Source organism: Dendrobium catenatum, unplaced genomic scaffold (assembly GCF_001605985.2).
Source record: "Dendrobium catenatum unplaced genomic scaffold, ASM160598v2 fragScaff_scaffold_1720, whole genome shotgun sequence".
Classification (NCBI taxonomy): Eukaryota; Viridiplantae; Streptophyta; class Magnoliopsida; order Asparagales; family Orchidaceae; genus Dendrobium; species Dendrobium catenatum.
The window spans coordinates 68,417-91,983 of NW_021320182.1; the positions used below are offsets into that span (position 1 = coordinate 68,417).

The 23,567-nt window shown below is 35.3% G+C and overlaps 1 protein-coding gene across 11 annotated transcripts; it reads right to left on the bottom strand.

Annotated features, from left to right (window-relative positions):
- Positions 1-1,877: 1,877 nt before the first annotated feature.
- Positions 1,878-17,839, bottom strand: LOC110097908. Of its 11 annotated transcripts, none has more exons than XM_028701469.1 (9): positions 17,226-17,839; positions 14,340-17,156; positions 7,311-7,364; positions 6,690-7,035; positions 6,476-6,589; positions 3,587-3,691; positions 2,952-3,014; positions 2,733-2,838; positions 1,878-2,144 (listed from the first exon to the last, which is right to left on the bottom strand). In XM_028701469.1, the coding sequence occupies exons 1-4, from the start codon at positions 17,778-17,780 to the stop codon at positions 6,775-6,777; spliced, it is 3,687 nt and encodes a 1,228-aa protein (XP_028557302.1). In that variant the 5' UTR covers positions 17,781-17,839; the 3' UTR covers positions 1,878-2,144; positions 2,733-2,838; positions 2,952-3,014; positions 3,587-3,691; positions 6,476-6,589; positions 6,690-6,774. The 11 variants fall into 11 exon arrangements, with proteins under 11 accessions (XP_028557302.1, XP_020680212.1, XP_028557301.1 ...); XM_020824553.2 differs by having other exon boundaries at positions 2,904-3,014; XM_028701468.1 differs by having other exon boundaries at positions 2,952-3,030.
- Between the last annotated feature and the right edge of the window lie 5,728 nt (positions 17,840-23,567).

Here is a 23,567-nt window from a genome sequence, read left to right on the forward strand (position 1 = left end):
TCGCAATGCAATCATGAAGTTATATGTAGCTCACACTGATCTACTGATTGAGAGCTTTGACTACTAACAAAAAAGGTTTGGATTTGAAACTTGGGTATTTGATTTATGTGTGAATTTACCTTAATGGTTCAAACATCTAAAAAAAAAATCACAAAGTTGTTTCAATAATTAATAAAAATGTTAACGTCAGGATCTTTGTGCACTTCTTGGTGAAATAAAAAAAAATTTAATTTAGAGGTGTCAAAAAAGATTAATAGGTTGACTTTGGGATCAATTAGAAACCAATCAACTAGAACTTGACTCGTTTATTAAACAAATTCACTAGCAATCCGAATGATCCAAATCTGATATGATAACCATTTTTTATTAAAAAAGTAGAGGGGGTTTACATACGTACTACTTTATTTCATACTATTTGCATATCTAACACCTAAAATTTTAATATTACATGCCTACCATCCACAGAATAAATATGAGCGCATGAAATAAAATATTAAAGTTAATAAGATGGTATGAGTGATAAAAATGAAATATAAGAGTGATAGGAATATAATATTAAAATTTTAGATTTTTAATAGCATGAAATAAAATGGCATGTATATAAATCCCTCAAAAATTTATAACTTGTTAAACAAATATTTTGGATTAATTGATTAAAAAATAATCATACCAGCAAATAAAAAAAAAATTAAAAAATTATTAAACGGATCACTTTCAAATCAAAATTAAGTTGATAAGTCAATCTAAATTCAACTTATTTAATAAACAGATCAGAATTAGAATTAGATAAAATGGGTTTCTTTATCATATTTTATGTTATCTCATACCAAGTGTAGTCTCATGAATTTGGCTAAAATCTATGGTAGGGAAATGTCTACCAGGCCCTTCTTAAATTACAACTGAAACATATTTGATTACATTGATTATCTTATTATCATATTTAAAAGTTTTATGGTAATGAGAAGCGCATGACCACTCGACAGTGATTCTGATCTTCTAGTTATCATCTCAATACAATTCTTATTAAATCTTTATGCTTAAATTTTATCATTGTTTAATTTTTTTTAATATTTTATTTAAATCAACTCTAATCATTCAAAATGATTTGTTGCTGAATTGAGAGTATAACTAAGGCTTCATTTTGGGCGACTTTTTTATTGTTTTTTAAAATAGTTTTATAGTTTAAAAATTAAAATCTTTATACTATGAAGCTACTTTAAGAAGCAATAAGAAAGTCATCCCAAACGTAGCCTAAGAGCATCTCCAACCGAACGCCAAACATGCGTATGGCATCGTTCGATCGCTCCAGCCTCTTCCGTCATTTACTTGCAGGTGAACAGTGCGACGTCAATATTAGCGTTGCACTGTTCACCCACGCTATTTTACTCTCTCAACTGGATTTGCGCGCGAAATGGGAGAAGAATTGTTACCTTCGCAGAAGCACTTAAAATGGAGTTCGATTGGAGCAGAACTACCACATTTTGGAGTTTTGTTGTATTTTGCCGTTGAAAATGGAGTTCTCGGTTGGGGATGCCCTAAGCTACCAGCCAACCATTGAGAAAACAAGAGAAGCCCCACTGGCCTTATAAAGCAGGTGTGTCTAAAAAACTTTGCATAGCGATTAACAAATCTGGTTATTAAGGCTTCGTTTGGGATTTTTTTGTATTAAAAAGCTGATTTAAGAAGCCGTAAGAAAGCCGTCCCAAAAGAAGCCCGAATTGCAACTTGGAATGCGGGTGGTTGAAGTTTCTTCTGTGAGGGTTTGATCCGCTTGGCTGGAGGAATGTGAACCAAGTTTGAATTAAGAAACCTCTAGAAACTTCAATGGTGGGATTTCATCATATACTTCATAATACCCTCAATATATAGTAATGAAATTGTCTTAAAAAGCTCAATCATTTTCATATTTTGGGCTATTTTTTGTTAAAATTGACTAGACTGGCAACCATTTAGCAAGTGAATGTAAACTAAGTAGTATCATATTCTACAATCACAAGATGGTTATTACTATCCAGATTTCAGATAAACAAGTGATATATAATTTTTGCAATTGCATTAGTTTCAAGGTCCTACCTTTCTATTATCAATCCATGTTGTATTAGTCCTGTGAAGTCCCAGTTGCACAATTACATAAAATTTGTGATCTGCAAGAAAGAGTCCAGTGATTGTGAGAAGGCAACAGCAGAAAATAAAGAGTGGTTTCAAGTAGAAATGGAATTCCAGCTCCCAAAAACAAAAGAGGAAAATGTCAGATTTCAATAGGTCATATCAGCATTTTAATCCTATAAACTGAACAGAATTCTCATTTCAGATCCTTTTCATATCACAATTAAGTGATTTGATTGTCAGAGAATTTTTTACAAGCAATTATATTTGTTGTCGTAATGATTTTAATTTCTAAGTGCTTTGACATTATAAGTCAACGAAAATAGTTCTTCCAATATTCTCTCATAAATGATTAGGAGAACAATCATTCATAATACTTCAAGGGAAACTATGAATTGAATTCCCATTTATTGTAAGTAGGCATAAAGTCAAATGGAGTAAAAGGCATATAAACAACGAGAAGACGGGGATAGGCATAAGAATCTAAGGTTTTGTTTGGGACGACTTTCTTGTTGCTTCTTAAAGCAGCTTTTTAGTATAAAAATTTTAACTTTTGTACTAAAAAGTTGCTTTAAGAAGTAACAAAAAAACAGTTCCAAACGAAACCTAAATCATCGCACACATACCAGCTCGATAAGTAAAATCACTGCAGAGGACAACCTTCCACCCTTATTTCAGAGGTGCGAGTATTGTATCCATTTTGCAAATCTTGGTCACATAACGTTTTTTTCCCTGAAAAAGATCAATACATTACGGTATAGCGATTAAACAAGCAATGGACAAAATGGAAACTGAACCTGATATGCCCGCAGCTAGAAGACAATTTATTGCTGATGGCCACTGACCAGTATTTCTGGGTTGTGATATACGGCCAAGTTTGGACTTTCTCGTCACTGCACTTTTCTTCACTATAATGATGCATTTCTGTCAGAGAATAGCCATAACTTGCTATTATACAGATTTAGTAAAACATAGCCAGTAATTATATTGAGAAAATTGTTACTTTCTTTGGGGGGTGCAATGAACAACAGGCATTTTGATACAATAGCGGGTAAAGAGTCCATTTTTTCAGGATTGCACAAACTATTCAAGTTAAATAATGTGGCAATTTTATTTATAACATCAAAAACATTACCATTTACAATATTAGTATTCAACTTACTTTATTTACAAAATTATCACTCAAATCTTAAAATAAAACTACAAACTTTCATTATTATGTTTTGGCCACAACACGAGCTAATATACGGTTTTGCTAATTCATTTTTTGGGGCTTATGTGGATTTTTTAAGTTAGAAAAATTTATAGGAAAAGAAGGCTGAGTTAAATTCAGATTTGTGAGGGAATTATAACTTGAGGTAGAGCAATTAAAGAATCTTGAAATTCTTAAAAGCAAAGTAAAAAAAAAAATCAGAATGCCTAGAGAACAACCAACCAAAAGAATGCAAAAAAATAACAATTGGTTGGGCAAGGGACAAACCTAAGCATTTGATTCAAGCACCACAAAGGCATGGGAAACCATATGTCAGTTGTTAACTTATTATGCATTTGTGGTTGATTTTCTAAAAGGAGATGAACCGAATTCCTATAAAGAAGTCATATTAAGAGAAAAAAGTAATAAATGACATCAAGCAATGAAAGAAGAGAACTGTAGCATTTGATTGTGCAAGAAATAAGAAGAATAGCACTCGGAAATTTGTAGAAAAGTCAAGAAATAAGAAGATTGTTAACAGCAAATGGTTGTACAAGAAAAAAGGATGAAATTTCTAGAGTATAAAAAGCCAAGATTCAACGCTAGACTTATAGCAAAAAGGTTTAGACAAAAAAGGTATACGCTATACAACAATTTTTCTCTCTAGTAATAAGACATACATCTGTATGTGCTCTTCTTGCGACGGTTGTACAATTTGATGAGCATCTTGAGCAAATGAATGTTAAAGCAACATTCTTGTATAGAAAATTAGAGGAGACTATCTGTATGAATCAATCTGAAGGATTTGCCAAAATTGAAACTAAAAATCAAATATGTTCACTGAAAACATCCTTAAATTCGTTGAAGCAATTTCCAATAATGTGCTATAAAATATTTGACGGGTTTATGCTTGATATTGACTTTACTCATAGGATCTATGATTCTTATGATGTGTGTTATCCAAGGTGGTCAGTAGCACTATCTATCTTTAGCTTTTTGCTGATGATACTTGCAAGTGATAGCTAAGAAAAACTCACAAGATCAAAGGCTTTTCTCAGTGTGCAATTTGAGGTTAAGGATCTCCGTTCTGCCAAGAAAAGAAAGGCAAGAATTGCTCTTGCCTTGAGGTACATACATCATCAAAAAGACTGAACAAGTATGAGATAACAGCGTCTAGACATATTTCTACATATTTAGCATAATCTTTTAAGTTGAGCAAGGAAAAAGCACCTGATTATGAAATTGAAAGATCATATATACAGAAATTTCCCTATTAAAAAGTTGTGGGTACTGCCATGTATGCTATGATTTATTGTAGGTCAGATTTAGCTTATTCACTCAAAAGTTATAACCAGGCTCATGGCTGATCCATGGAGAGTCGGAGAAATCACTCAAAATTTGCAAAATTGGCCTTAATGACTTAAACGCAACCATGACCTTGGAATTGATGTATGAAAAATCATATTTTCTATACAAAGTGATTATATAGTATTTAGATTCAAATTTTGTAGGATATTTTAACACTCAAAAATCACTTATAGGTTGTGTTTAAAGCATTTGTAAACAGTGTTAGCCTACAAGGCTAATTTGAAACAAATTGTATCCTTGCCTACAACTGAGTTAAATATATTGCTACATCTGAAGCCATACAAGTTGTATGATTGAAAGGGATTTAATTCAACCAGTGCTCTGTAATATTTATCTACAAGAATCTTATGTGTAATGAAATAACTAAACATGTAGTTATGAAGTTCCATTTCACTAAGGAGACAGTTGCTAATGGGATTATAGAGACTGTAAGAAATTCCAGCATATGACAATGCCCAGATATATTGACAAAAGCTCAACTTCCACAAAATTTTAGCATTGCTTAGCATTATTGAGAATGTTGACAGAGAAGTCTTGATATTGTTTTCTTGGACATTGATAAATTAAAGAACCGTGGTGGAGATAGTTGACTGGTCCTTCAATTCCTTCCTTTCATTGTTTTGGAGACTCTTGGTGCACTTTCCAGTTTACACAACTTATTTTGAGGTGTGGCCATAAATACACCCTCACCTTTTATTATAAAGACGCTTCAATTCATTTTTTCCTAGTAAATATCCTGTCCTCCTATTTCCCTCTTCTAATCTTTCTTCATTTGCTCTATTTTTCTTTTCTTTAACTGGCTGTAAAAATAACAGTTCTTCTAAAGAACCAAAACAAGGAGGCTGCTGAAGATGCTGGAGCAGCTAACGGGTTCAAGATCCCGTTGTGGTCACCAAGGGGCTGAGGAGTGTTACAGCTGGACAGCAACAGCAAAGGGAGCCATGACTGTGAAGCGTTGAGCCAGGCAAAGACCTCAGGAGTCTATCTTGCTGAAGCCAGGGAATTTCGTGGGGATTTCTTCTCCAAGAGAGGATGTTCTGCCTTTGGAGGCTGAGTACTGGAGGCTACTGGAAATCAACAATTGAGGGGCTGTTGGATATCAATTGCTGCAGGTGGAGAATACACGCGCAAGATCACGTGATAATGCAATATTCATTTGACAGAAAAATTGTTAAAGCATAGGCGTGTATTCTTGTTGAATTTCTTGAGTATCAAGAACTAGAAGCAGCTTCTCCACAGAATACTTGGCGGTTGGGAAGTACAATTTAATGAGATGGTTTCGAGGTGATAGGTGATGGTTGAGAAGAACAATTAATTTCTACCGAATACTTCATTATTGCCCGTTAGCTTTAAGCTTTTGATTTTGGGAATGACCATCTACTCCTGTACTGGACTCAGCCTAGCGATTATGTTCCGAACTTCTAGTATAGTCCAAGGATAATTTCATTTACGCAAACTTGCCAGCATCATAGAGATTTTTTTCGTGGTTCAAATCCATATCTTAGTGGAGGAAACCAAATTACTGACCCAAGACATAATCGAATTATGGTTTTGAACCACTTTGAATTAAACAAACATGGCTAAGTGTATAAAACTCCCATAAATACAAGATATGAGGGTAAAATGCCAGACTTAAATACAGCATTAAAGAATAGTAGAGCACCAAAACAGCAAGGTGCTTTAAATTTTAAATTTAACTATCAGAATCCAAAGCACAATAAACAACTGAAAGTTGGCAAAATGGCATCGACCAAATCTTCTATTATAAAAAAATATGAAAATAAGATAGAAATATTGTAGTTAACTCACCCATTTTTTAATCTGATGCTATTGGCAGAAACCTGAATCCCTTCGCTGATAATTTGCCAAAAGCTTGTGTGGATGCAATTATTGGTAGCCTAACACACAAAGCTGCCAGAACTACTGTAAATATAAAAAGAAATACCAAAATTTAATGTCCTCGGTTCAGAAGAACTTTTAAGCAAGATAAATAGAGATGAAATTTTAATTCTCAGACTCTCACCTGCATGATGGGGGTTTTCCATCAAGACTGGAACTGAACTTGATAATCATTCAAGAAATGATAGAAGTCGCATACCATTAGTTACTCACTTCATTTGAGATTCCTTATTAGATTCATGTCCGACTGACAAAACCTGTAATGTAGTGCCTTTAGCAAGCCACGCAGTAAGTTCTGGCTTATCTTCAAAGTGGTTAAGTGGTTGCAAGATCCCATCATCTTTTCGAATGCCATAAATAAATGGGAGCCTGAGTGTAATAAAGCTCTCAGGTGGTAGGATGACCCAACAACCAAAGCTGAAATGTGATTGCTGTTTACGTTCAGGAATTGTTGGTGGCAAACATGATTCCTAGAAAAATTGCATAAACCACAAAAAATGTCTTAATAGAAATCAGAGCACTGTTTGATAAAAGGAAATGCTTTAGCTATTACAAAGGGCGGGTTTGTAAATTTAACAAATATTCATATTAAAAATCAAATGTGTTGCTCAATTTCCACCTCTAACCTAGAAATTAAAACAGCCCAAAGCTGGTCATGTAAACCGGAAACTCAGAAAGGTATTGTTTGCCTTTCAAGAGAATAAAATTCAGCAAACTAAGTTCGCATTGATGATTAAGTACTTGCCTCAAACTGTATAACAGGGCAAGTCGCTAAAACTGTGGGAAATGGTGGGGTCACCTGCATAGATGAATAATTGTTAAAAAGTGCAGCTCAATATTCGCAATTCTTGGGAAAATTTGAAGAAAAAATATCCATTTTAAGAATTAACACAAAATATGCATGCAAGCAGGCGTAATAAAAGAAAAAATAGCACACTAAAATGATCATCAAGAATTGGAGTTGATTTATGTTAAAAGCTAACAGCTATAGAGATGCAGGATATAATTTAAAATCAACAAAAAAGATGAGCCCACGTTCAAGATTGCACCAAACTTATGTGTTATGCTTATTGAGTAAATGAAGAAAGCTGGCTATGAGCCCGTCCATGGTTACAAATATGCTGTAGTTTTCAATTTGCGAGAAGCCAACTTTTGACTTTGGGTAGTTTTCCATCGTAGTAATAGGGATCATCAATTAGATATGCATATGCTAATGAAAATCAGCTGGATAGTTCTCAAGTAAAAGCAGACAAACTGACAATAATACTTATGCACTATCTAGCTTTAGAATTTTATTATTAGCATTATGAACTTCAAGAGCACTTCTTTTGAAACTTTATTAACTCATTATGGATATATATGTAAAAACCATTACTTGTGTTCAAACACATGGTGGTTTAACCAAATATTTTAATATTTCAGTTGGATTACATCAATGATCATCTCTAAGCCCATATCTTTTTGCTTTAGTCATGGATTTTCTTACCATACATTTGCAAGAAGATGTACCCTGGTGTACGCTTTTTGCTAATGATATTCTTTTTCTTAATAAGACTAGAGAGAGAGTTGAAGGAAAACTAGAATTATGAAGATCAACCTTAGAGTATGAAGGTTTTTATTTGAATAGATCTAAAACCAAATACATAGAGTGTAATTTTAGTAGTAAAAGATCTAATGGAGGGATTGCGACTATGGGCACTAAAGTCATTAAACAGAGTACACGTTTTAGATATCTCGGTTTTATTGTTCAAAGTGATGGTGAAATAGATGGGAATATTATTAGTTGAATTCAAGTTTGTTGCTTGAAGTGGAGGAATGCATCAATCATGTTGTGCGATAGAAAAGTACCCCTCAAACTTAAGGGAAAATTTTATAAGTTGGTGGTGAGACTTGCAATGTTTCATGGTGCAGAATGTTGGCCATTAAAAGAGAAGCATAAAATTATGTTAAGTGTTGCAGAGATGAGGATGCTCTGGTGGATGAGTGGTTTTACTCATAGAGACAAAATGCAAAACAAGTGTATACGTGAAAGGATTTTGAGTAGCTCCAGTGGCACATAAGATTAGTGAGAGTCGCCTTAGATAGTTTTGGTCACATTAAATGTCGGCCTTCCGATAACCCAATTAGGAGAGTAAATGTATTAGCTATGGCCTATGTTAAGAGAGAGAGAGGTAGACCTAAAAATATTTGGTTAGAAAGTATTAGAAATGATTTTTTATTAGATTTAAATTTGAATTTGACTCTTAATAGGATTATGTAGTCGACTCCACATAGTGCGATAAAGGCTTAATGATGATGATGATGATAGCTTTAGATTTTATGGAAATATTGTATAGTTCTTGAGTTTTGCTAATTTTGTTGAAAATGTCTATATAATATAAAATGTAAATGGTGCACCGTTCATTAGCATTGTTCGTCTCTCCATAATCCAGGGAAGAATTGTTTCAATGAGTGGAATATTCCAAATTTGGCCTTTTATCTTCCTGATCACCCCCATGCAAATTAGAAATATAATTGAATTTTCAGTTTTAAAAAAAAAACAAGTACAGCTCCAACAATAACTTGAGGAAAAACTATGGAGCTGCAACATTTGGTGCCATTTTTGCTAATGAAACATCGAAATATCCAAAAGACTAATATTAATACATAATTTAGAACTGCTAAAATCAACATTGATTTAGTTTAGAAATCAACATGGTATCAAATGAGAACTATAACTGATGTAAATCAAACTTCAAACAACAACAACAAGAATTTATCCCACTATGTGGGGTTAGCTAGATGAATCCATTTTCTCCATTGTGTCCAGTTAAGAGTCAAATTCTCATCTAAACCTAATAAAAAAAGTCATTTTTAATATTTTCTAACCAAGATTTTTTAGGTCTACCTCTACCTTTCTTAACATAAGTCCAATATAATACATCTACTTTCCTAACCGGCTCATCTGAAGGTCGTCATTTTATGTAACCAAACCATCTAAGAAACGATCTAAGGCGACTCTCTCTAATCTTATCTTCCACTGGAGCTACTCCAACCTTTTCACGTATATGCTCATTTTGTATCATATCACTAAGAGTAAAGCCACTCATCCATCTGAGCATCCTCATCTCTACAACAATTAACTTAATATTGTGCTTCCCTTTTAATGGCCAACATTCTGCAACATAAAGTATTGCAAGTCTCACCAACATCTTATAGAATTTTCCCTTAAGTTTGAGGAGAACTTTTCTATCACACAACAAGCCCGATGCATTCCTCCACTTCAACCATCCAACTTAAATTCTACTAATAATATCTAAAATGACTTGATCACCCAAAGTCAAAATTCCCCTAATAAATATATTATTACCAAAATTACACTCCATATATTCAATTTTAGATCTACTCAAACAAAAGCCTTTAGACTCTAAGGTTGACCTACATAATTCAAGTTTACCTTTAACTCCCTCTCTAGTCTTATCAACAAGAAGAATATCATCAACAAAAAGCATACACTAGGGTAAAACCTCCTGCAAATGTCTAGTGAGAACATCCATGACTAAAGCAAAAAAGATATGGGCTTAAGGTTGATCCTTGATGTAATCCAACTGAAATAGGAAAATACTTGATCAAACCACCTTGTGTTTGAACACAAGAAACAACTCCTGCATACATATCCTTAATGACTTAAATATAACCATTATTAACCCATTTCATATGTAGAACTCTCCATAGCACTTCTCTTATAACTTTATCATATGCTTTCTCTAAATAAATAAAATCATATGAAGATCCTCCTTATTCTCTGTATACTTCTCCATCAAACCTCTCAATAAATGTATAGCTTCCACAGTAGACCTACCAGCATGAATCCAAATTGATTTTGAGAAACATTAGTGTCACACTACAACTTATGCTCCATAACTCTCTCCCATAGTTTTAAAGTATGATGTAAAAAAAAACTTCAATTATTTTTTATTTGAACTTAAAAATCATATCCAAATTAAACTAGATATGTTTTCAAAAGCTAAAGTTGAAACTCAATTTATCAAATAAGCTAGAATCGGATAGTCAATTGGGCTACGACTAATAACGAATTTCAAGCATGGCTAGCTTTGGTAAGACTTAAACATGTAATTCTAAACAAGCCCCCATTATCTAAATGTTACCTACATAATCCACACTGCCGGAAATATTGAAAATCTTTTCATGATTTGCACAAGCATTAATTAAAATTTTCTAAAGAAGGGAAAACAAATTAATTCTCCCTGATGTCATTTCGAAAATATACATGTACATATATATATATATATATATATATATATATACACCTGTACACACACACACACACACATATATATATATATATATATCACATAAGAATGAATAATATGCTAATAATTCAAAATTAACACAAAGTGCCATAATAAGAAAACATTATACCATACAATTAAAATGTAAGAATATTCATATTAAAAAAATAAATAAGTACATGACAAACATAATTAACAAATAATCTTTTAAAATAATAACATCTAAGATATAATCCATCCATAGTAGATGAACAACAGGTGTCAAATCCACAAAGGTATAAATCAAATAAATCATCAGGTAATTATCCTCATCATCACCCATAAAATAAACTTCATCATCCCCATCTCAATCTTACAATCCTTCACATTAATTTCATCTTCCTTTTCAACTAGCGTCTCATGCCTAGGTAAAGTAAGCATTAAATGCCTCTTTTCAGTCTTTTATTTTTTATTTTTGAGAGCCCAGTCCAAAGATAAACAAATAGAGACACTTAGAGGTTGAATCTTAGAATAACCTCACAAACATAAGAGAAACCTTTTGGAGGAACAATGTAACAAAACAAGTTTCCAACTTCAAACTTGCTTCAGCTGTTCTCGAGGATTCTCTTCCAGAGAAGTGCAAAGAGGGGACTTAAGGAATAGAGAGCAAAAAGGATTTAGATGGTGGATTCCAAGTGAGATAATACAATAATCATCTTCTCCATAGCTTGGTTCAATATCTCTTTATGAGCAACACTCAGTATGAGTTTCCAATGGTCAATGCAATTTAAATGTTTTCATATTTCATGTTAGGGTTGTAAATTGTAATGGATATTCTAGATTTAAACTTATATTTACATTAGATAGATTAAGATGAATTAGATGTAAGCTTTGATAAACATTATTTCATGTGTACACCCATGTTCTACTAGGTCAAATAAAATAAAGTCATCATACAGATTTGAACTGGTTTCAACAAGACAAAAGCCTTAAATCAACTTGAGATACACCAAGGTTAAAGTCGCCCAAAGTTATGAACTCGTGTATCTTCAAGTTGCCCATGGAAGATTCAATTTGTTTCCAAAGATAAAAAATATTAAAGTCGCAAACTCATATGAGTAGTAACTTTCAAAGATATCTTGACAATTGATTCAAAAGATTCACCCATCAATCAAGGGTACACACTTATTAATCAAAAAACTTGTTGCTAAGATACTTCGTCCAATAGACTTAGATAAAAATAATTCCCCTTAAACATAGAAATTGGTGAAAGTATCAAAATCTTGGACAACTGTCAACTAAACATATTTGTTTCATTAAAGTTGTTTTATGTAAAGTTTATTGTATTTTCCAAAAATAATCATTACAATACATTGAACCTTGCCCAACCCTACAAATAGGGGGAACTAGAATGAGTTCAAACATGTTCATATCGCATCAACCACGTAGTTTTTGACATCGAAATATAAAAAGACTAAAAAAACTTCTCTCCATAAATCTCTCTCTTTTCTTTCTTTTAGGATCAAATCAAGAGTGAAAGTAAGGCATTGATGTCACCAGAAACAGATCTGGATCCAACATCCTAAAAGGAGCAATGAGCATGAAAGATGTCGTAAACAGAAATTTCAACTATGAAATGCCGCAATAAAAGAAAGAGATCACCACAAATCGAACAAAAATATTAGATAACTATTGGAGTGAACAAAGGAAACCCATCTTCATAATCAGGCTGAGAAATAATCAAAGAGTTCAAATGAGATGAAAGATTGGAGAAATACCAAATTGTAGTCACTCTATGAGGAGGATAGAGCACACAGTGGTGAGACCAAGAGTTTTAGTGGTTCAGTTTGAAGACTAGCATCCACTTTCAAAGTAGTTGAGAGGTAATACACACATCTCAATGAACCTAAAAGTCTAAGTGACACGTGTCCAAGGTTGAAGTGGGCCCTCCTAAGAAGACAGATGTAAATAGAGCATGGAGGTTTATATTCAAGGAAAAATGTAGAGAAGAGAAATCACATTAGATTGGAAGAAAGATAAAAAATAATGAAAAATAATTGTCTATGACCTCAATGAGCTCAGTGAGAACAGTGAATAGATTTGAATAACTTTAAAATAGCTTTAAGCCCAACCACCAACCTCGGAAAGATTAGTAAATGCCTATCTGCATAAGTGAATGTTCGCCTTTATAAATGTATAACTCTCTTTAGTGAACTACTGATGAGATATTTAATTATTTATAATGGGCTAGAATGGCAGCAACCTAGAAATATTAATGATAGACCAATGGACTTGATATATGATGAAGCTTTTAAATTTGAGGTTTTAGGCTGAATTAACACGTGAAAAGCATCAACTGATAGGGAAAATGAGATAGTACCTTAACTGGCGTTTGGTGGTATTGTTGAGAACGGCGAACCCCAAAAAATGCAAATTTCTGATATATTTGTGTACCTTCTAAGCATTGGTGAACTTAGGAAGCTAAAATTATCTAATTGGAGGAATGAATTAAATGTATTAATTGATTGGAGATGATGATTTCATAAATTTGGTAATCAGCATGATCACTAATTAAGTATAAGATCAATTGGATTTAGTGAGATTTTGCATTAAATGGCCTTGAATGAGATGTTGGAGGATTGCCTAAAAATATGTAAAACTTTAAAGCTACAAATGGGTGCCTGTGAAATAATCTTTTTCTTGCAAGAGAATAGTCTCAAGAGGTAGTCCTGAGGATTAAATGCTTGCGGTTTCCCAAGACAACCTCTACAAGAAAGCCAATCATTTGGGATAAACCAGTTGGCTGACTGGAAAGACTCTTATCAACTTATTTTGTAGTTGGCCAACTTGATTAGTACTGGCAAGCATACCATCTTGTTAGCCAGCACAATTATGGTGATTGCCTACACTCATTCGTGTTGGCTGTGAGGGGAGTAAACTAACAAAGTAGCAAGTAAACCCAACTAGGTAAGATGTGGGCCGAGCTAGTTAGAATTCATTCATGTGTGATGAGTGATGCTGTGTAGGTGGGTTGTGCCGTCCAGGCAGACAATTGGCCTGCTATGTTGCAGCTATTAGCTAATCAACTGGGTTGATCTAACCGACCAAACAAGCTATGCAGTGACTAGTATCAGGTCAATTGAGTGTGAATGAGGTGAGTCAACCAAGTCATTGAAGACTTTTGTTGAAAGAAGAGTATTTTCAGAGTAAAAAAAACAACACTCTATTTTCAGAGTAAAAAAAAAACAACACTCATTTTGATTTAACTTCCAAACAACAAGGATACTTATTACATAGTCAACAAGGTAAGAATGTTCAAAAAAAAAGTACACGTAAGCTCTAAAGAATGGATTCGTATCACAAAAATAAGTTAAAACAAAATTCAAGAATAAATTCAGTAAGCACAGTTATACCATGGATTTATACTAGTCCTACGTAAAAATAAATAATGAAAAATACTAATAGACTAGAATAGAATCTTTAGAATGCTGCTTAGTGCTTACCAGAAAGATCCGCTGAAGTTGTGATATCTTACTCGCAAATTTGACCTTCTGTTGTGCCTGTATAGCAGAGTTATTGCAATGAGGGCAATTCATGTAAACGGGCAAGTCTCTTGTTAAAAGAGAAAATGCAGAGCTGCCATCATCCAATCGAGCATGTGAAAGCTTTCCTTCAAGTGGATGAATAGACTCAGAGAGCAAGGGGAGCCTGTGGACAGACTGGGCATTTTCCATGCCCTCTCTAGAAAACACTGTAAAGCTTTCATGATTCTGACCGCCATTAGTTGACACAGACTCATTGAGTTTGTTATTTTTCCGCAAATTAGTCACAGAAGCAACTTTTCCAGATGAATAATGATCCAGCATCTCATGCACTCCAGTCTTAGTCTCAGCACATTTTCCTTCAGAAACATTGGTAGAAGAATACTGTTTAGACGACAATGAATATGAAGAATCAATGTTCTTAAGATGCTCTAAAGATAATAGAAAGCGATGACCAAAAGGGCACTCATGCTCAAATCCAACATATACAATAGATTGCTTTGAAGAACTGGTTCGGTTTATCTCCCCATTGTTAAACATGTCCACAGGAACTATATTTGTTCCAATTTGTAAATATGAGTTAGCATTGGTTTGGCAATTGGTTTCTGGTTTTATTGAGCTTTCTATGGCAGAAATATGTTCAGGTCCTTGGGAGGCCTGTTGATCATCCATTGCATTTTTTCTACCATCATTTTGATTGGCTAAACTGGACTGCCTGATGCCTTTATCTGTAATATCTTTTATATGTTTTCTCTGCTTAAGAGCAAGGGATGTCGAATCAGCAGTTGCTATACCTGCGACAACCTCAGCAAAAGGCTTCTTCATGGTGAAAGATGGAAGACCTTTACCAAAACTAATGCTTGTTGCATTTGATGGCACAGGCTCTGATGTTTTTCTCTGGATTTCTGACGTGAGCTGAACTTCACTAGGTTTGGTTTCAGCTGACTTCTTTTTCCTTTCATCCCTGGCAGGCATGACTTTAGGCCCAGGGTTTAAACTTTCAACATAACTTTTTCCAGTCACTCCAAAGGAAAAGCTATCTGTTTCGTTCTGTTTATCAAATGAAATTGTCCACTTCATCAAAAACTTATGGGCAGAACAAAAACCTGTTTGAATTAAACCTTTGGATGGTTCATAATACCTTGCTCCTCCAACACGCCTTAAACTCCAAGAAGCAGGAGGAAGTGGTCCTCCAATGCCAAAATTTGAGATAAAGAGACTAGGAAGAAGATTTTCACAATTGGTGAAATGATTGAAGGTTATATTTGCACTTTCAAAATCAAAAGGATCGTCACGCAAACGCCTTGAGCGGCCGCAGGCACAAGCATGAAGAAAAACATATCCGCTAGAATGTTGAATGATGGCATCTTCCTTAGAAGAATTATTGTTATTGATGTCATGCCGGCGGTGCATGCAAGGATTTCTGGTCAGGCTGACAGCATCGCAAAGTTGCCTCCCAGCTTCCCAGATTGATGTGCATTCGTCTGCAAGTTTATTCTTAAACATTTTCACGGCTGGTCCTTTGACCATTGAATTAAAAGCAAGCAAAGCATTCTCCAAGTGTGTATTGTGCATTGAAGTTGGATAGTAAGCAGGAAGATCTTTTAGATAAAGCTCCTTAGCAGCTGGAAGAGCCCTTTTGCACCAAGATACTGAAAACTTCATGTTCATACCTTTACAGCTCTCCAGGCAAGAGATGGAATCTTCAACAGCATGTCTATCTTGTGTCTCTGTTGTACTTCTTTGGAGAGGCAACCTTGCCGTGCTTCTTATTTCATCTGTCAAGCCATGACCTAAGGAGAGCAAAGCCTCAAGGATATGATTAGTAGCTTTTAACCAGCTTTCCAGACTTGGGAGCTCAGGAGCACTTGCTAATTTAACAGCAGCTGCTGATGCTGCAGCAGCTGCAGCAGCAGCAACTACACCTACACCAGCAACCGAACCACTATTCACATTACTTGGCAACCCTCCTCTGCCTCTTAGCATATCAGCCTGTCTCAAGATGAAATCCTTTACTGACTGAATATCCTCATTATGTAGATTCTCAGAATGATTTTCAAGCATAAGCACATCAACTCTGTTCTTGGAATTCAAAGCCTCTTCTATTAGACTAGTAACAAAGTTCAAGGGTTCTCCTCTCTGATTCACTGAGCGGTCTAAGAGTACAACAACCCTTGATGCATCGAGTAAAAACAAAGGGTGGGAATTAGCACTCCCAACTCCCCTTGATCCACTATGACTGTGGTCGGTTCCAGAAAGTACTCTACATTTCTTGATCAAAAATCGAATCTGTGCCTCCAGAGATGACTGCAGCCTCTTCCTGAAACTACCTTCAGCTTTACTAGCAGGGCGTGCCAGCATTACCACAGAACCTGATCCTTTGACTGCCAAGTTTTGCCTATAGGCATCAGTCATCTCATCCACATTGGTCATGGCACTCGAACCATCAGTGAAATCATCTTCAAAAACAAAAAGAACAACAGGAATACACAGGCCAGGAAGAATAGATGGGTGCGAACCGCTGCCTGACATGAGAGAAATTGCTGAGCCAGGTCGGCTTGAAGAACCTCCCCTTCTAGTAGGGGCTGAAACCGAAGAGGCTCCCACATCATTAGGCTGGGGAATGGCCAAAGATTGTTTAGGTGATACTAAGGGTGCAATTTGGGATCTCCAGAATGGGGTAAGAGCATGCTTTGCAGCTTGCAGCATTCGAAACTTCTTTAAGATTTGTATGTCAAATCGAAAACCCTCATGTACGAACACAATCACATGGCAGACCTGGTTAGGTTGAAGAAAAATGTTTATATTGATGGACAAAAAGAGAAAAGAGATGAGGAAACAACTCACGGAGAACATGAGGAGCATATATCGGATATCTTCGGCCTCGCATTCCTCTAAAACGGAAATAGCGCCCTCGTCCCGCTCATCCGACGTCGAAGATGAAAGCAGAAGCAATCTCGAAGGGGACGAAGGAGAGTATAGAAGATAGACCATTCCTTTCTCCGGCTCGTAGTGGTATCCGATCCTCCGGCGATCGAACCAGTCCGTCGCATCGGGAATCAAAGAGGTGGGGATATTCTTCTCCAGGTTGGCGGAGCCAAAGACGTTGTCGTCAAGGAGGCGGTTGATGAGATGAGTGAGGTCGGTAGATGGTTTGCTGCCAAGAAAACCAACCACGACAACGCCGATAGGAGAAGGCGAAACGGAGGTAGTTAAAGGGTCGGAGGATGAGGAGGAGGAGGGTGCAGGGGTAGGGTTGAGATTTGGGGGAGGAGGGTTAGAGGAAGAGATGGAGTGCGGTGGGGTAGGGGTGGTGGCGATAGGTGCGGCGGCTGGTGAGGTCGTTGCTGGAGGAGGAGGACGGATTAGGAAGCGGAGGGGAGAGGAGCTGGGATGCTCCATGGTTGCGGAGGAGAGCCCTGGACCTGTGTACGCAGTCCGAGAGAAGGGTCCGAATGCTGAGTATTTAGTATTTACTGTGTATTTTTTTGATACACATTAAATGAGCTACAAATAAGTATCAAATAAATAATATTAATTAACACAACTCTCCTTGGCCTATTGGTTGAGAGTTTAGGCTTCCAACTAAGAGGTCCAAGGTTCGAGTCTTTGTGTATGCGTTGTGTGTGTGAGTTTGCCTTAAATGGCCTAAATGTCCCAAAAAAAAAAAATAATATTAATTAAATACATAATAAATATAAAAAAAAATACGTAAAAAAACTGTGTATTAAAAAATACGTAATAAAATAAACAGTAAATATGCAACATCCGGATTGTTCTCTACGTTCGGACTGCGTACACAATAATTTCTCAGACTTGCGCGAGGGAAATATTACTTCCAGTTACCGGACGTAGAGATACATCCGGATATTAATAAAATATTATTTTAAGTTAAATTTGTCGAAAGCAGGAAAAGAGTATCTAAAGTGCAGGTAAAACACAGGTAAAGTGCAAGTAAAACGCAGTCAAAACGCACCTAAAGCACAGTCAACGGCTCAAAGCGGATGCGATGTGACAAATCTTAATTGAATGTCCGGACTTATTTTTAGGTAACAACGAGCTTTCACTTTTCAGTAAGTGTGTAAAACCTGTATAAGGAAAAAGAGAATTAGAAGTTTAGAACGTCGTGAGGACGCTTGGGCGAGTTTGTAAGAGGGGAATTTACCTTAAAGTTGCTTATCTCAAGCTGGATTCAGTTCAATAAAATCTCTCTCCGTTAGATAAATATTTGGTGGGTAATGTCACAATCCTATTCAATATGATTCAATATCACATAGGTTATATTATATCATATTATGATAAGATTGACCCCAAGATTCGATTGGAGAAACACTGAAATAAAAAATTTCAATGTATATACTACACATAATCATTATTGAATACTATATAAAGTGGAAGACTGCTGCATCTTAAAAATAATTTTATATATATCATCCAAATATATATATGCAACATAAGGGATTTACAAAAGCGCATAGCAGCATGCAAGATAATAAAATAAAAATCAAGCCTATAAAAATCCAAATTAATAAAAACATATCTACATCATAGATCAAAGACTGCTACCCAAATCTACTCATCTCTCTCTTTACCCTTTCTCAAGCATGAAAATGATAGTAAAAATATGAGTTAGCTAAAACTGCATAGTAGGCTGTCACAGCCTAAAATCAAAACCGATATATGAAATCAAAAGAAAACTGAAAATACTGTGCTTTAAAAATATTGTATAGAAAACTGAAACTGAAATTGAAATCAAATGAATTATAAGCATATATTCATTTTACTAGAAAACATTTCAACCCAAATTTATATATATTACTTCGTTAATAGGATCCCACATCAATAGCCCGCAAGGCTAGTATAATAGAATCTCACCTCGATAACCAGTAAACCCCCACATAACAGATCCCACCTTGGTAGCCCGCAAGCTCCAGCATGATAAAATCCCATTTTAGTCGATCACTGGAGCCGGTATAGTAGAATCTGACCTCGGCCGCCCACTAACACATGCATAAAGCATCCCACCTAGGTCTCCCACTAGCGCCACCAGAATAGAATATCATCTCAGTTGTCCACTGACGCCAGCATAACATCATATCACCTCATATCACATCATATTTCTTTTATCATTATACATATATTTTGATGCATTTTATTAAATAAATTATAATTAGTTTTAATTCAAAAATGATCAAAATGCCTTAAAAATAGGTAACATAAATACCACTGAGTAAATATTCACAATTTAAAAACATAATCAAATTATCATAGATTATGTAAAACATCATTCTGAAGTTTTAATTGAACTAAAGCACTATTTTAAATATCAAAATAAGGTTTGAATAAGCAAAAATTGTTGCTTTATCAAAATCACCATGCCAAAATTTTTTAAAATATACTTAAATTGTTTATAATCTCAATCTCTATAACATATAAAAAATTATGTGAAGAAAGCTTTACCAAAATAAAGTTATCCTCGTTTTTCAATAACTAAATAAAAAAGTCATCAAAAAAATCTCAAAAAATTCAAATTCTTAAAAACTGAGATAGGCAAAACATAACCTACATCGAGACGAACAAACTTTTCAATTTGGTCAACGTATGAAAACGACTCTATAATCACCAAATCTCAATTTTTTCTCTCTCCTCTCTTTTCTCTCTAATTTGATTTTTTTTCTATGTTGCGCGAAACTAAATGAGGAAATGACATTTAGTAGATTGGTATTTATATAATATAATAATATATAAAGTATATTAAGGGTAGCATAATAATTATACAATTAGTTCGTATTTTAGTATAACTTATTGTTGCGGGCTAGAGAATACGCGACGATAGAGATTTAATTATGCGTCTTAGCGTTGTACGGATAACTAGCTCACACACAGAGAACACAAGATTTTTTACATGGAAAACCCTTAAAAAGGGGAAAAACCACGAGGCCTGGCCCAGTTGAAAATATTTCCACTAGAATTTGAGTTGATTACAAAGAACTGAATCCCCTCTAAGGGTGATCAGATTTACAATCAGTAATTGTTCGATATGAGTCAGGTGTTAGACCCAGTGTCACTTGGAAGATGAGGTCTGAACGTCGGGCCTTAAGAAAGACATCAGGTCTTCCGCAGGACATAGGGACTGAACGTCGAGTCTTAAGCAGGACGTCATGTCTTCAGTAGGACGTCAGGCCTTCAGCAGGACGTCGGGCCTTCAGCAGGACGTCGGGTCTTCAGCAGGACGTAGGGACAGAACGTCAGGCTTTAAGGCAGTAATGCAATGAAACTCCGGCGGTGGTCCGGCGATGCTAAGGTGGTGGTCCGCCAAGATTCCTGCGGTGGTCCGACGATGCTTCTGCGGTGGTTCGGCGGTGCTTCTGCGGTGGTCCGGCGGTGGTCTGGCGGTCATCGAGGAGGAGCTTCTTCCTTCTCTTCTCTTATTCTCTCTCTTGCTTAGATCCTCTCTTGTGAAGAATGAGGGCTCTATTTATAGATTTTCTGGAGTGGCATGACCCATAAATAGGCGTGAGATCAGGGGCGAATAGGGAGTGGTTGAATGGACGACCGATATTGAATCATGCGATCGTGCACCGTTCGTTGGTCATTTGAATGCCTTAGTGATGTCGGAATTTAGTGATCTTGGGTTCGTTGGATTTGTCTCGTCGATCCGTTAGATTCGAGTATAAGCTCGTCAAAGTCGGAGTCCGTTTGGTAATTCAAATAGTGGTTTGAACCTTCCAACAGTGCTCCGGATCCATGATTTGGACCCATTTGGGCTCAGATTGGGTCGAACTTGGTGTCGTTGGGTTCGTATTTCCGAGATGCTCAGTTTGACTATAAGCTCGCTGAAATCAGAGTTTCGATGCTCCCAAAATTAAATTTTGAAGTTTCTAACTAGCTTTTTGCCTCGAGATTCGTGCCCGATCAAGATAATTTTTGCATGACGTATCACTTATAAATCATTTTATATATTTAATTTCGAAAATTCAAAAATTATGAAAAAAAAATATATTTAAAAGTTAGCTAAGTATGTCTAGAATAATTGGATGAAATGAGTTTGCAAAACGGACACCTAATAATCCAAAAAAAAAAATCTCATTTGTATCAACATATGATAATTTTTAAGGAATTGTACCAATGACAAAAAAATTATGAAAAAACTTATAAAGCTAATACACAATAATATATATACTACGACAAAAACGGTTTATGATTTGAACTTATAATGACTTCTGAAATAATTTTTTACAGTCATTAAAAATATATTTTTAAAATTTTTGAATTATAACATATAAGCTCGTTGGCAAGACTCAAGAGAATCCCCCATATCCTTTAAGAAGAGGTGGTCATACTTAGGAGAGTTTCAATTGATAACAATAGCTCGAAATTGCGCACGATGCGACAACTTTTATGCATGAAAGTTACAACCCAGAGCTTGGATTATAGAATTGAAAGGAAGGTTCTTCCAAATGATAGAATATGAAGGCCTCTCTTGTCACGCCTCAATATCTAAATGAAATAATTATAAATTTTATCTTTTAATTTAAAACAGAGCTTCCACAAATTTTTAAATCACTCCTGCAGCCACTAAGGGTGTCAAAATATGTTAATGGGTCGTGTTCGGATCCTACTGAAAATTGACCCGTCTAGAATTGAGTCAGTTCAAACCTGACATGTTTAATGAACGGGTCAAAAATACCAACTTGAATTTGACCTGCTAGTAACCTAAATAACTCGAATCAAATCCGTTAACCCATTTTTCACTGATTTTTTTTTATATATAATTTACTTACTATAAAGTCTAACCTAAATCAAACCGTTTTATTAAACATGTCAATATAAAAAGCAATGTGCAAAGTTCCTGTTTTTTTGGATACTTCCTCTCCAAAAAAACTTCACATGATTTCTTGGGATAAAATTTGTTTGCCTAAATTCAAAGGGGGATTGGGGATACCATCTATATCTGCCTTGCAATTTGCATACAACTGTTCATTTATTCTTAGAATGTACAATGGCTCCTCCCTATTTTCCTCTTGGCTTCTCTATAAGTATAGTTCCCCTTGGATGCCTTGCAATTTGCATACAACTGTTTAGTTATTCTTAGAATGTACAATGGCTCCTCCCTATTTTCCTCTTGGCTTCTCTATAAGTATAGTTCCCCTTGGAAGCCGGTTCATGCTAATGCCTCAAAATTCTGGAAATCTATTAGTAAAACTGCGGTGGATGCTAAAGCTTACTTCAAATTTCAAATTATGCAAAACTCCCCTATTTCTTTTAAATGGGATCATTGGTGTCATGATGGCACAATTGGTGAGTTTTTTGGTGATGATTCACTAGACTTTTTTCCATATGTTTTCCTATATGAAATAGCACATGGTAATATTTTTAGGCATTCTGGGAACTTATCTTCTTGTTTGCGGGATGTGTTTACTGGCATCAACTTCATTGATAGAGCAGGACCTTGTTTGTCTTGGAAAAGCAAGTGCAATTCTCGGTTTAAGCATTACTTTAATGAGTTTTATACTGATTTACCTGATTGTATCTGGTATAAACATGTATGGCATAAAAGGTATGCCATTAAGCATGCGGTTTTCGTTTGGCTTGCTTTAATGGGGGGCTTACAAACAGCAGACGCTCTTCATATTAGACAAATTTATGTGCCGATCAATTGCAGCCTTTGTCACTCCAATGTCGAATCTGTTTCTCATTTATTCTTTGAGTGTACTTACTCATTCTCTATTTTGCAAGCCATTATACCTGGGTCTACTTGTTTTCTTATGAGACCCACTATTATGCAAGTATATGATTGGTTGAATGGAGAATACTGCAGAAAATCCGAAGAGCTTAATTTCTTTAAGTTGGCAATTGGCTGTATTATATACTATTTATGGAGAGAGAGAAATAACAGGATGTTTGGTGGTAAATTCCAATGTTTTACTACTGTCATTTTTAAGAGTTAAAAGTATTCTTTTGAGAAGGTTTTAAAATGGAAAAATGGTTTTGCTCTGCTGGACAAATTGTAGAGTTGTATTTCTTTCATCCAGGTCCCTTGTCCCTTCGAGAATTGTCTGCATTTTTCGTCTTTTCTGGACAAGATGAAGTCTACCTAAGCAGGCCCCTTTGGATGGCCTCGCGGGAACCAGGGATCTATTCTTATTTCGATGGCTATTTAAAATACATTCCTGATCCAGTTTTGGC

Coding starts and splice junctions, on each gene's coding strand:
- LOC110097908 (XM_020824555.2), bottom strand. CDS start 17,780: ATGGAGCATCCCAGCTCCTCTCCCCTCCGCTTCCTAATCCGTCCTCCT. Junction 7,365..14,339: donor AACTTCAGCGGATCTTTCTG/GTAAGCACTAAG, acceptor TCATCTATGCAG/GTGACCCCACCATTTCCCAC. Junction 7,036..7,310: donor GCCCTGTTATACAGTTTGAG/GCAAGTACTTAA, acceptor CAATTTTTCTAG/GAATCATGTTTGCCACCAAC.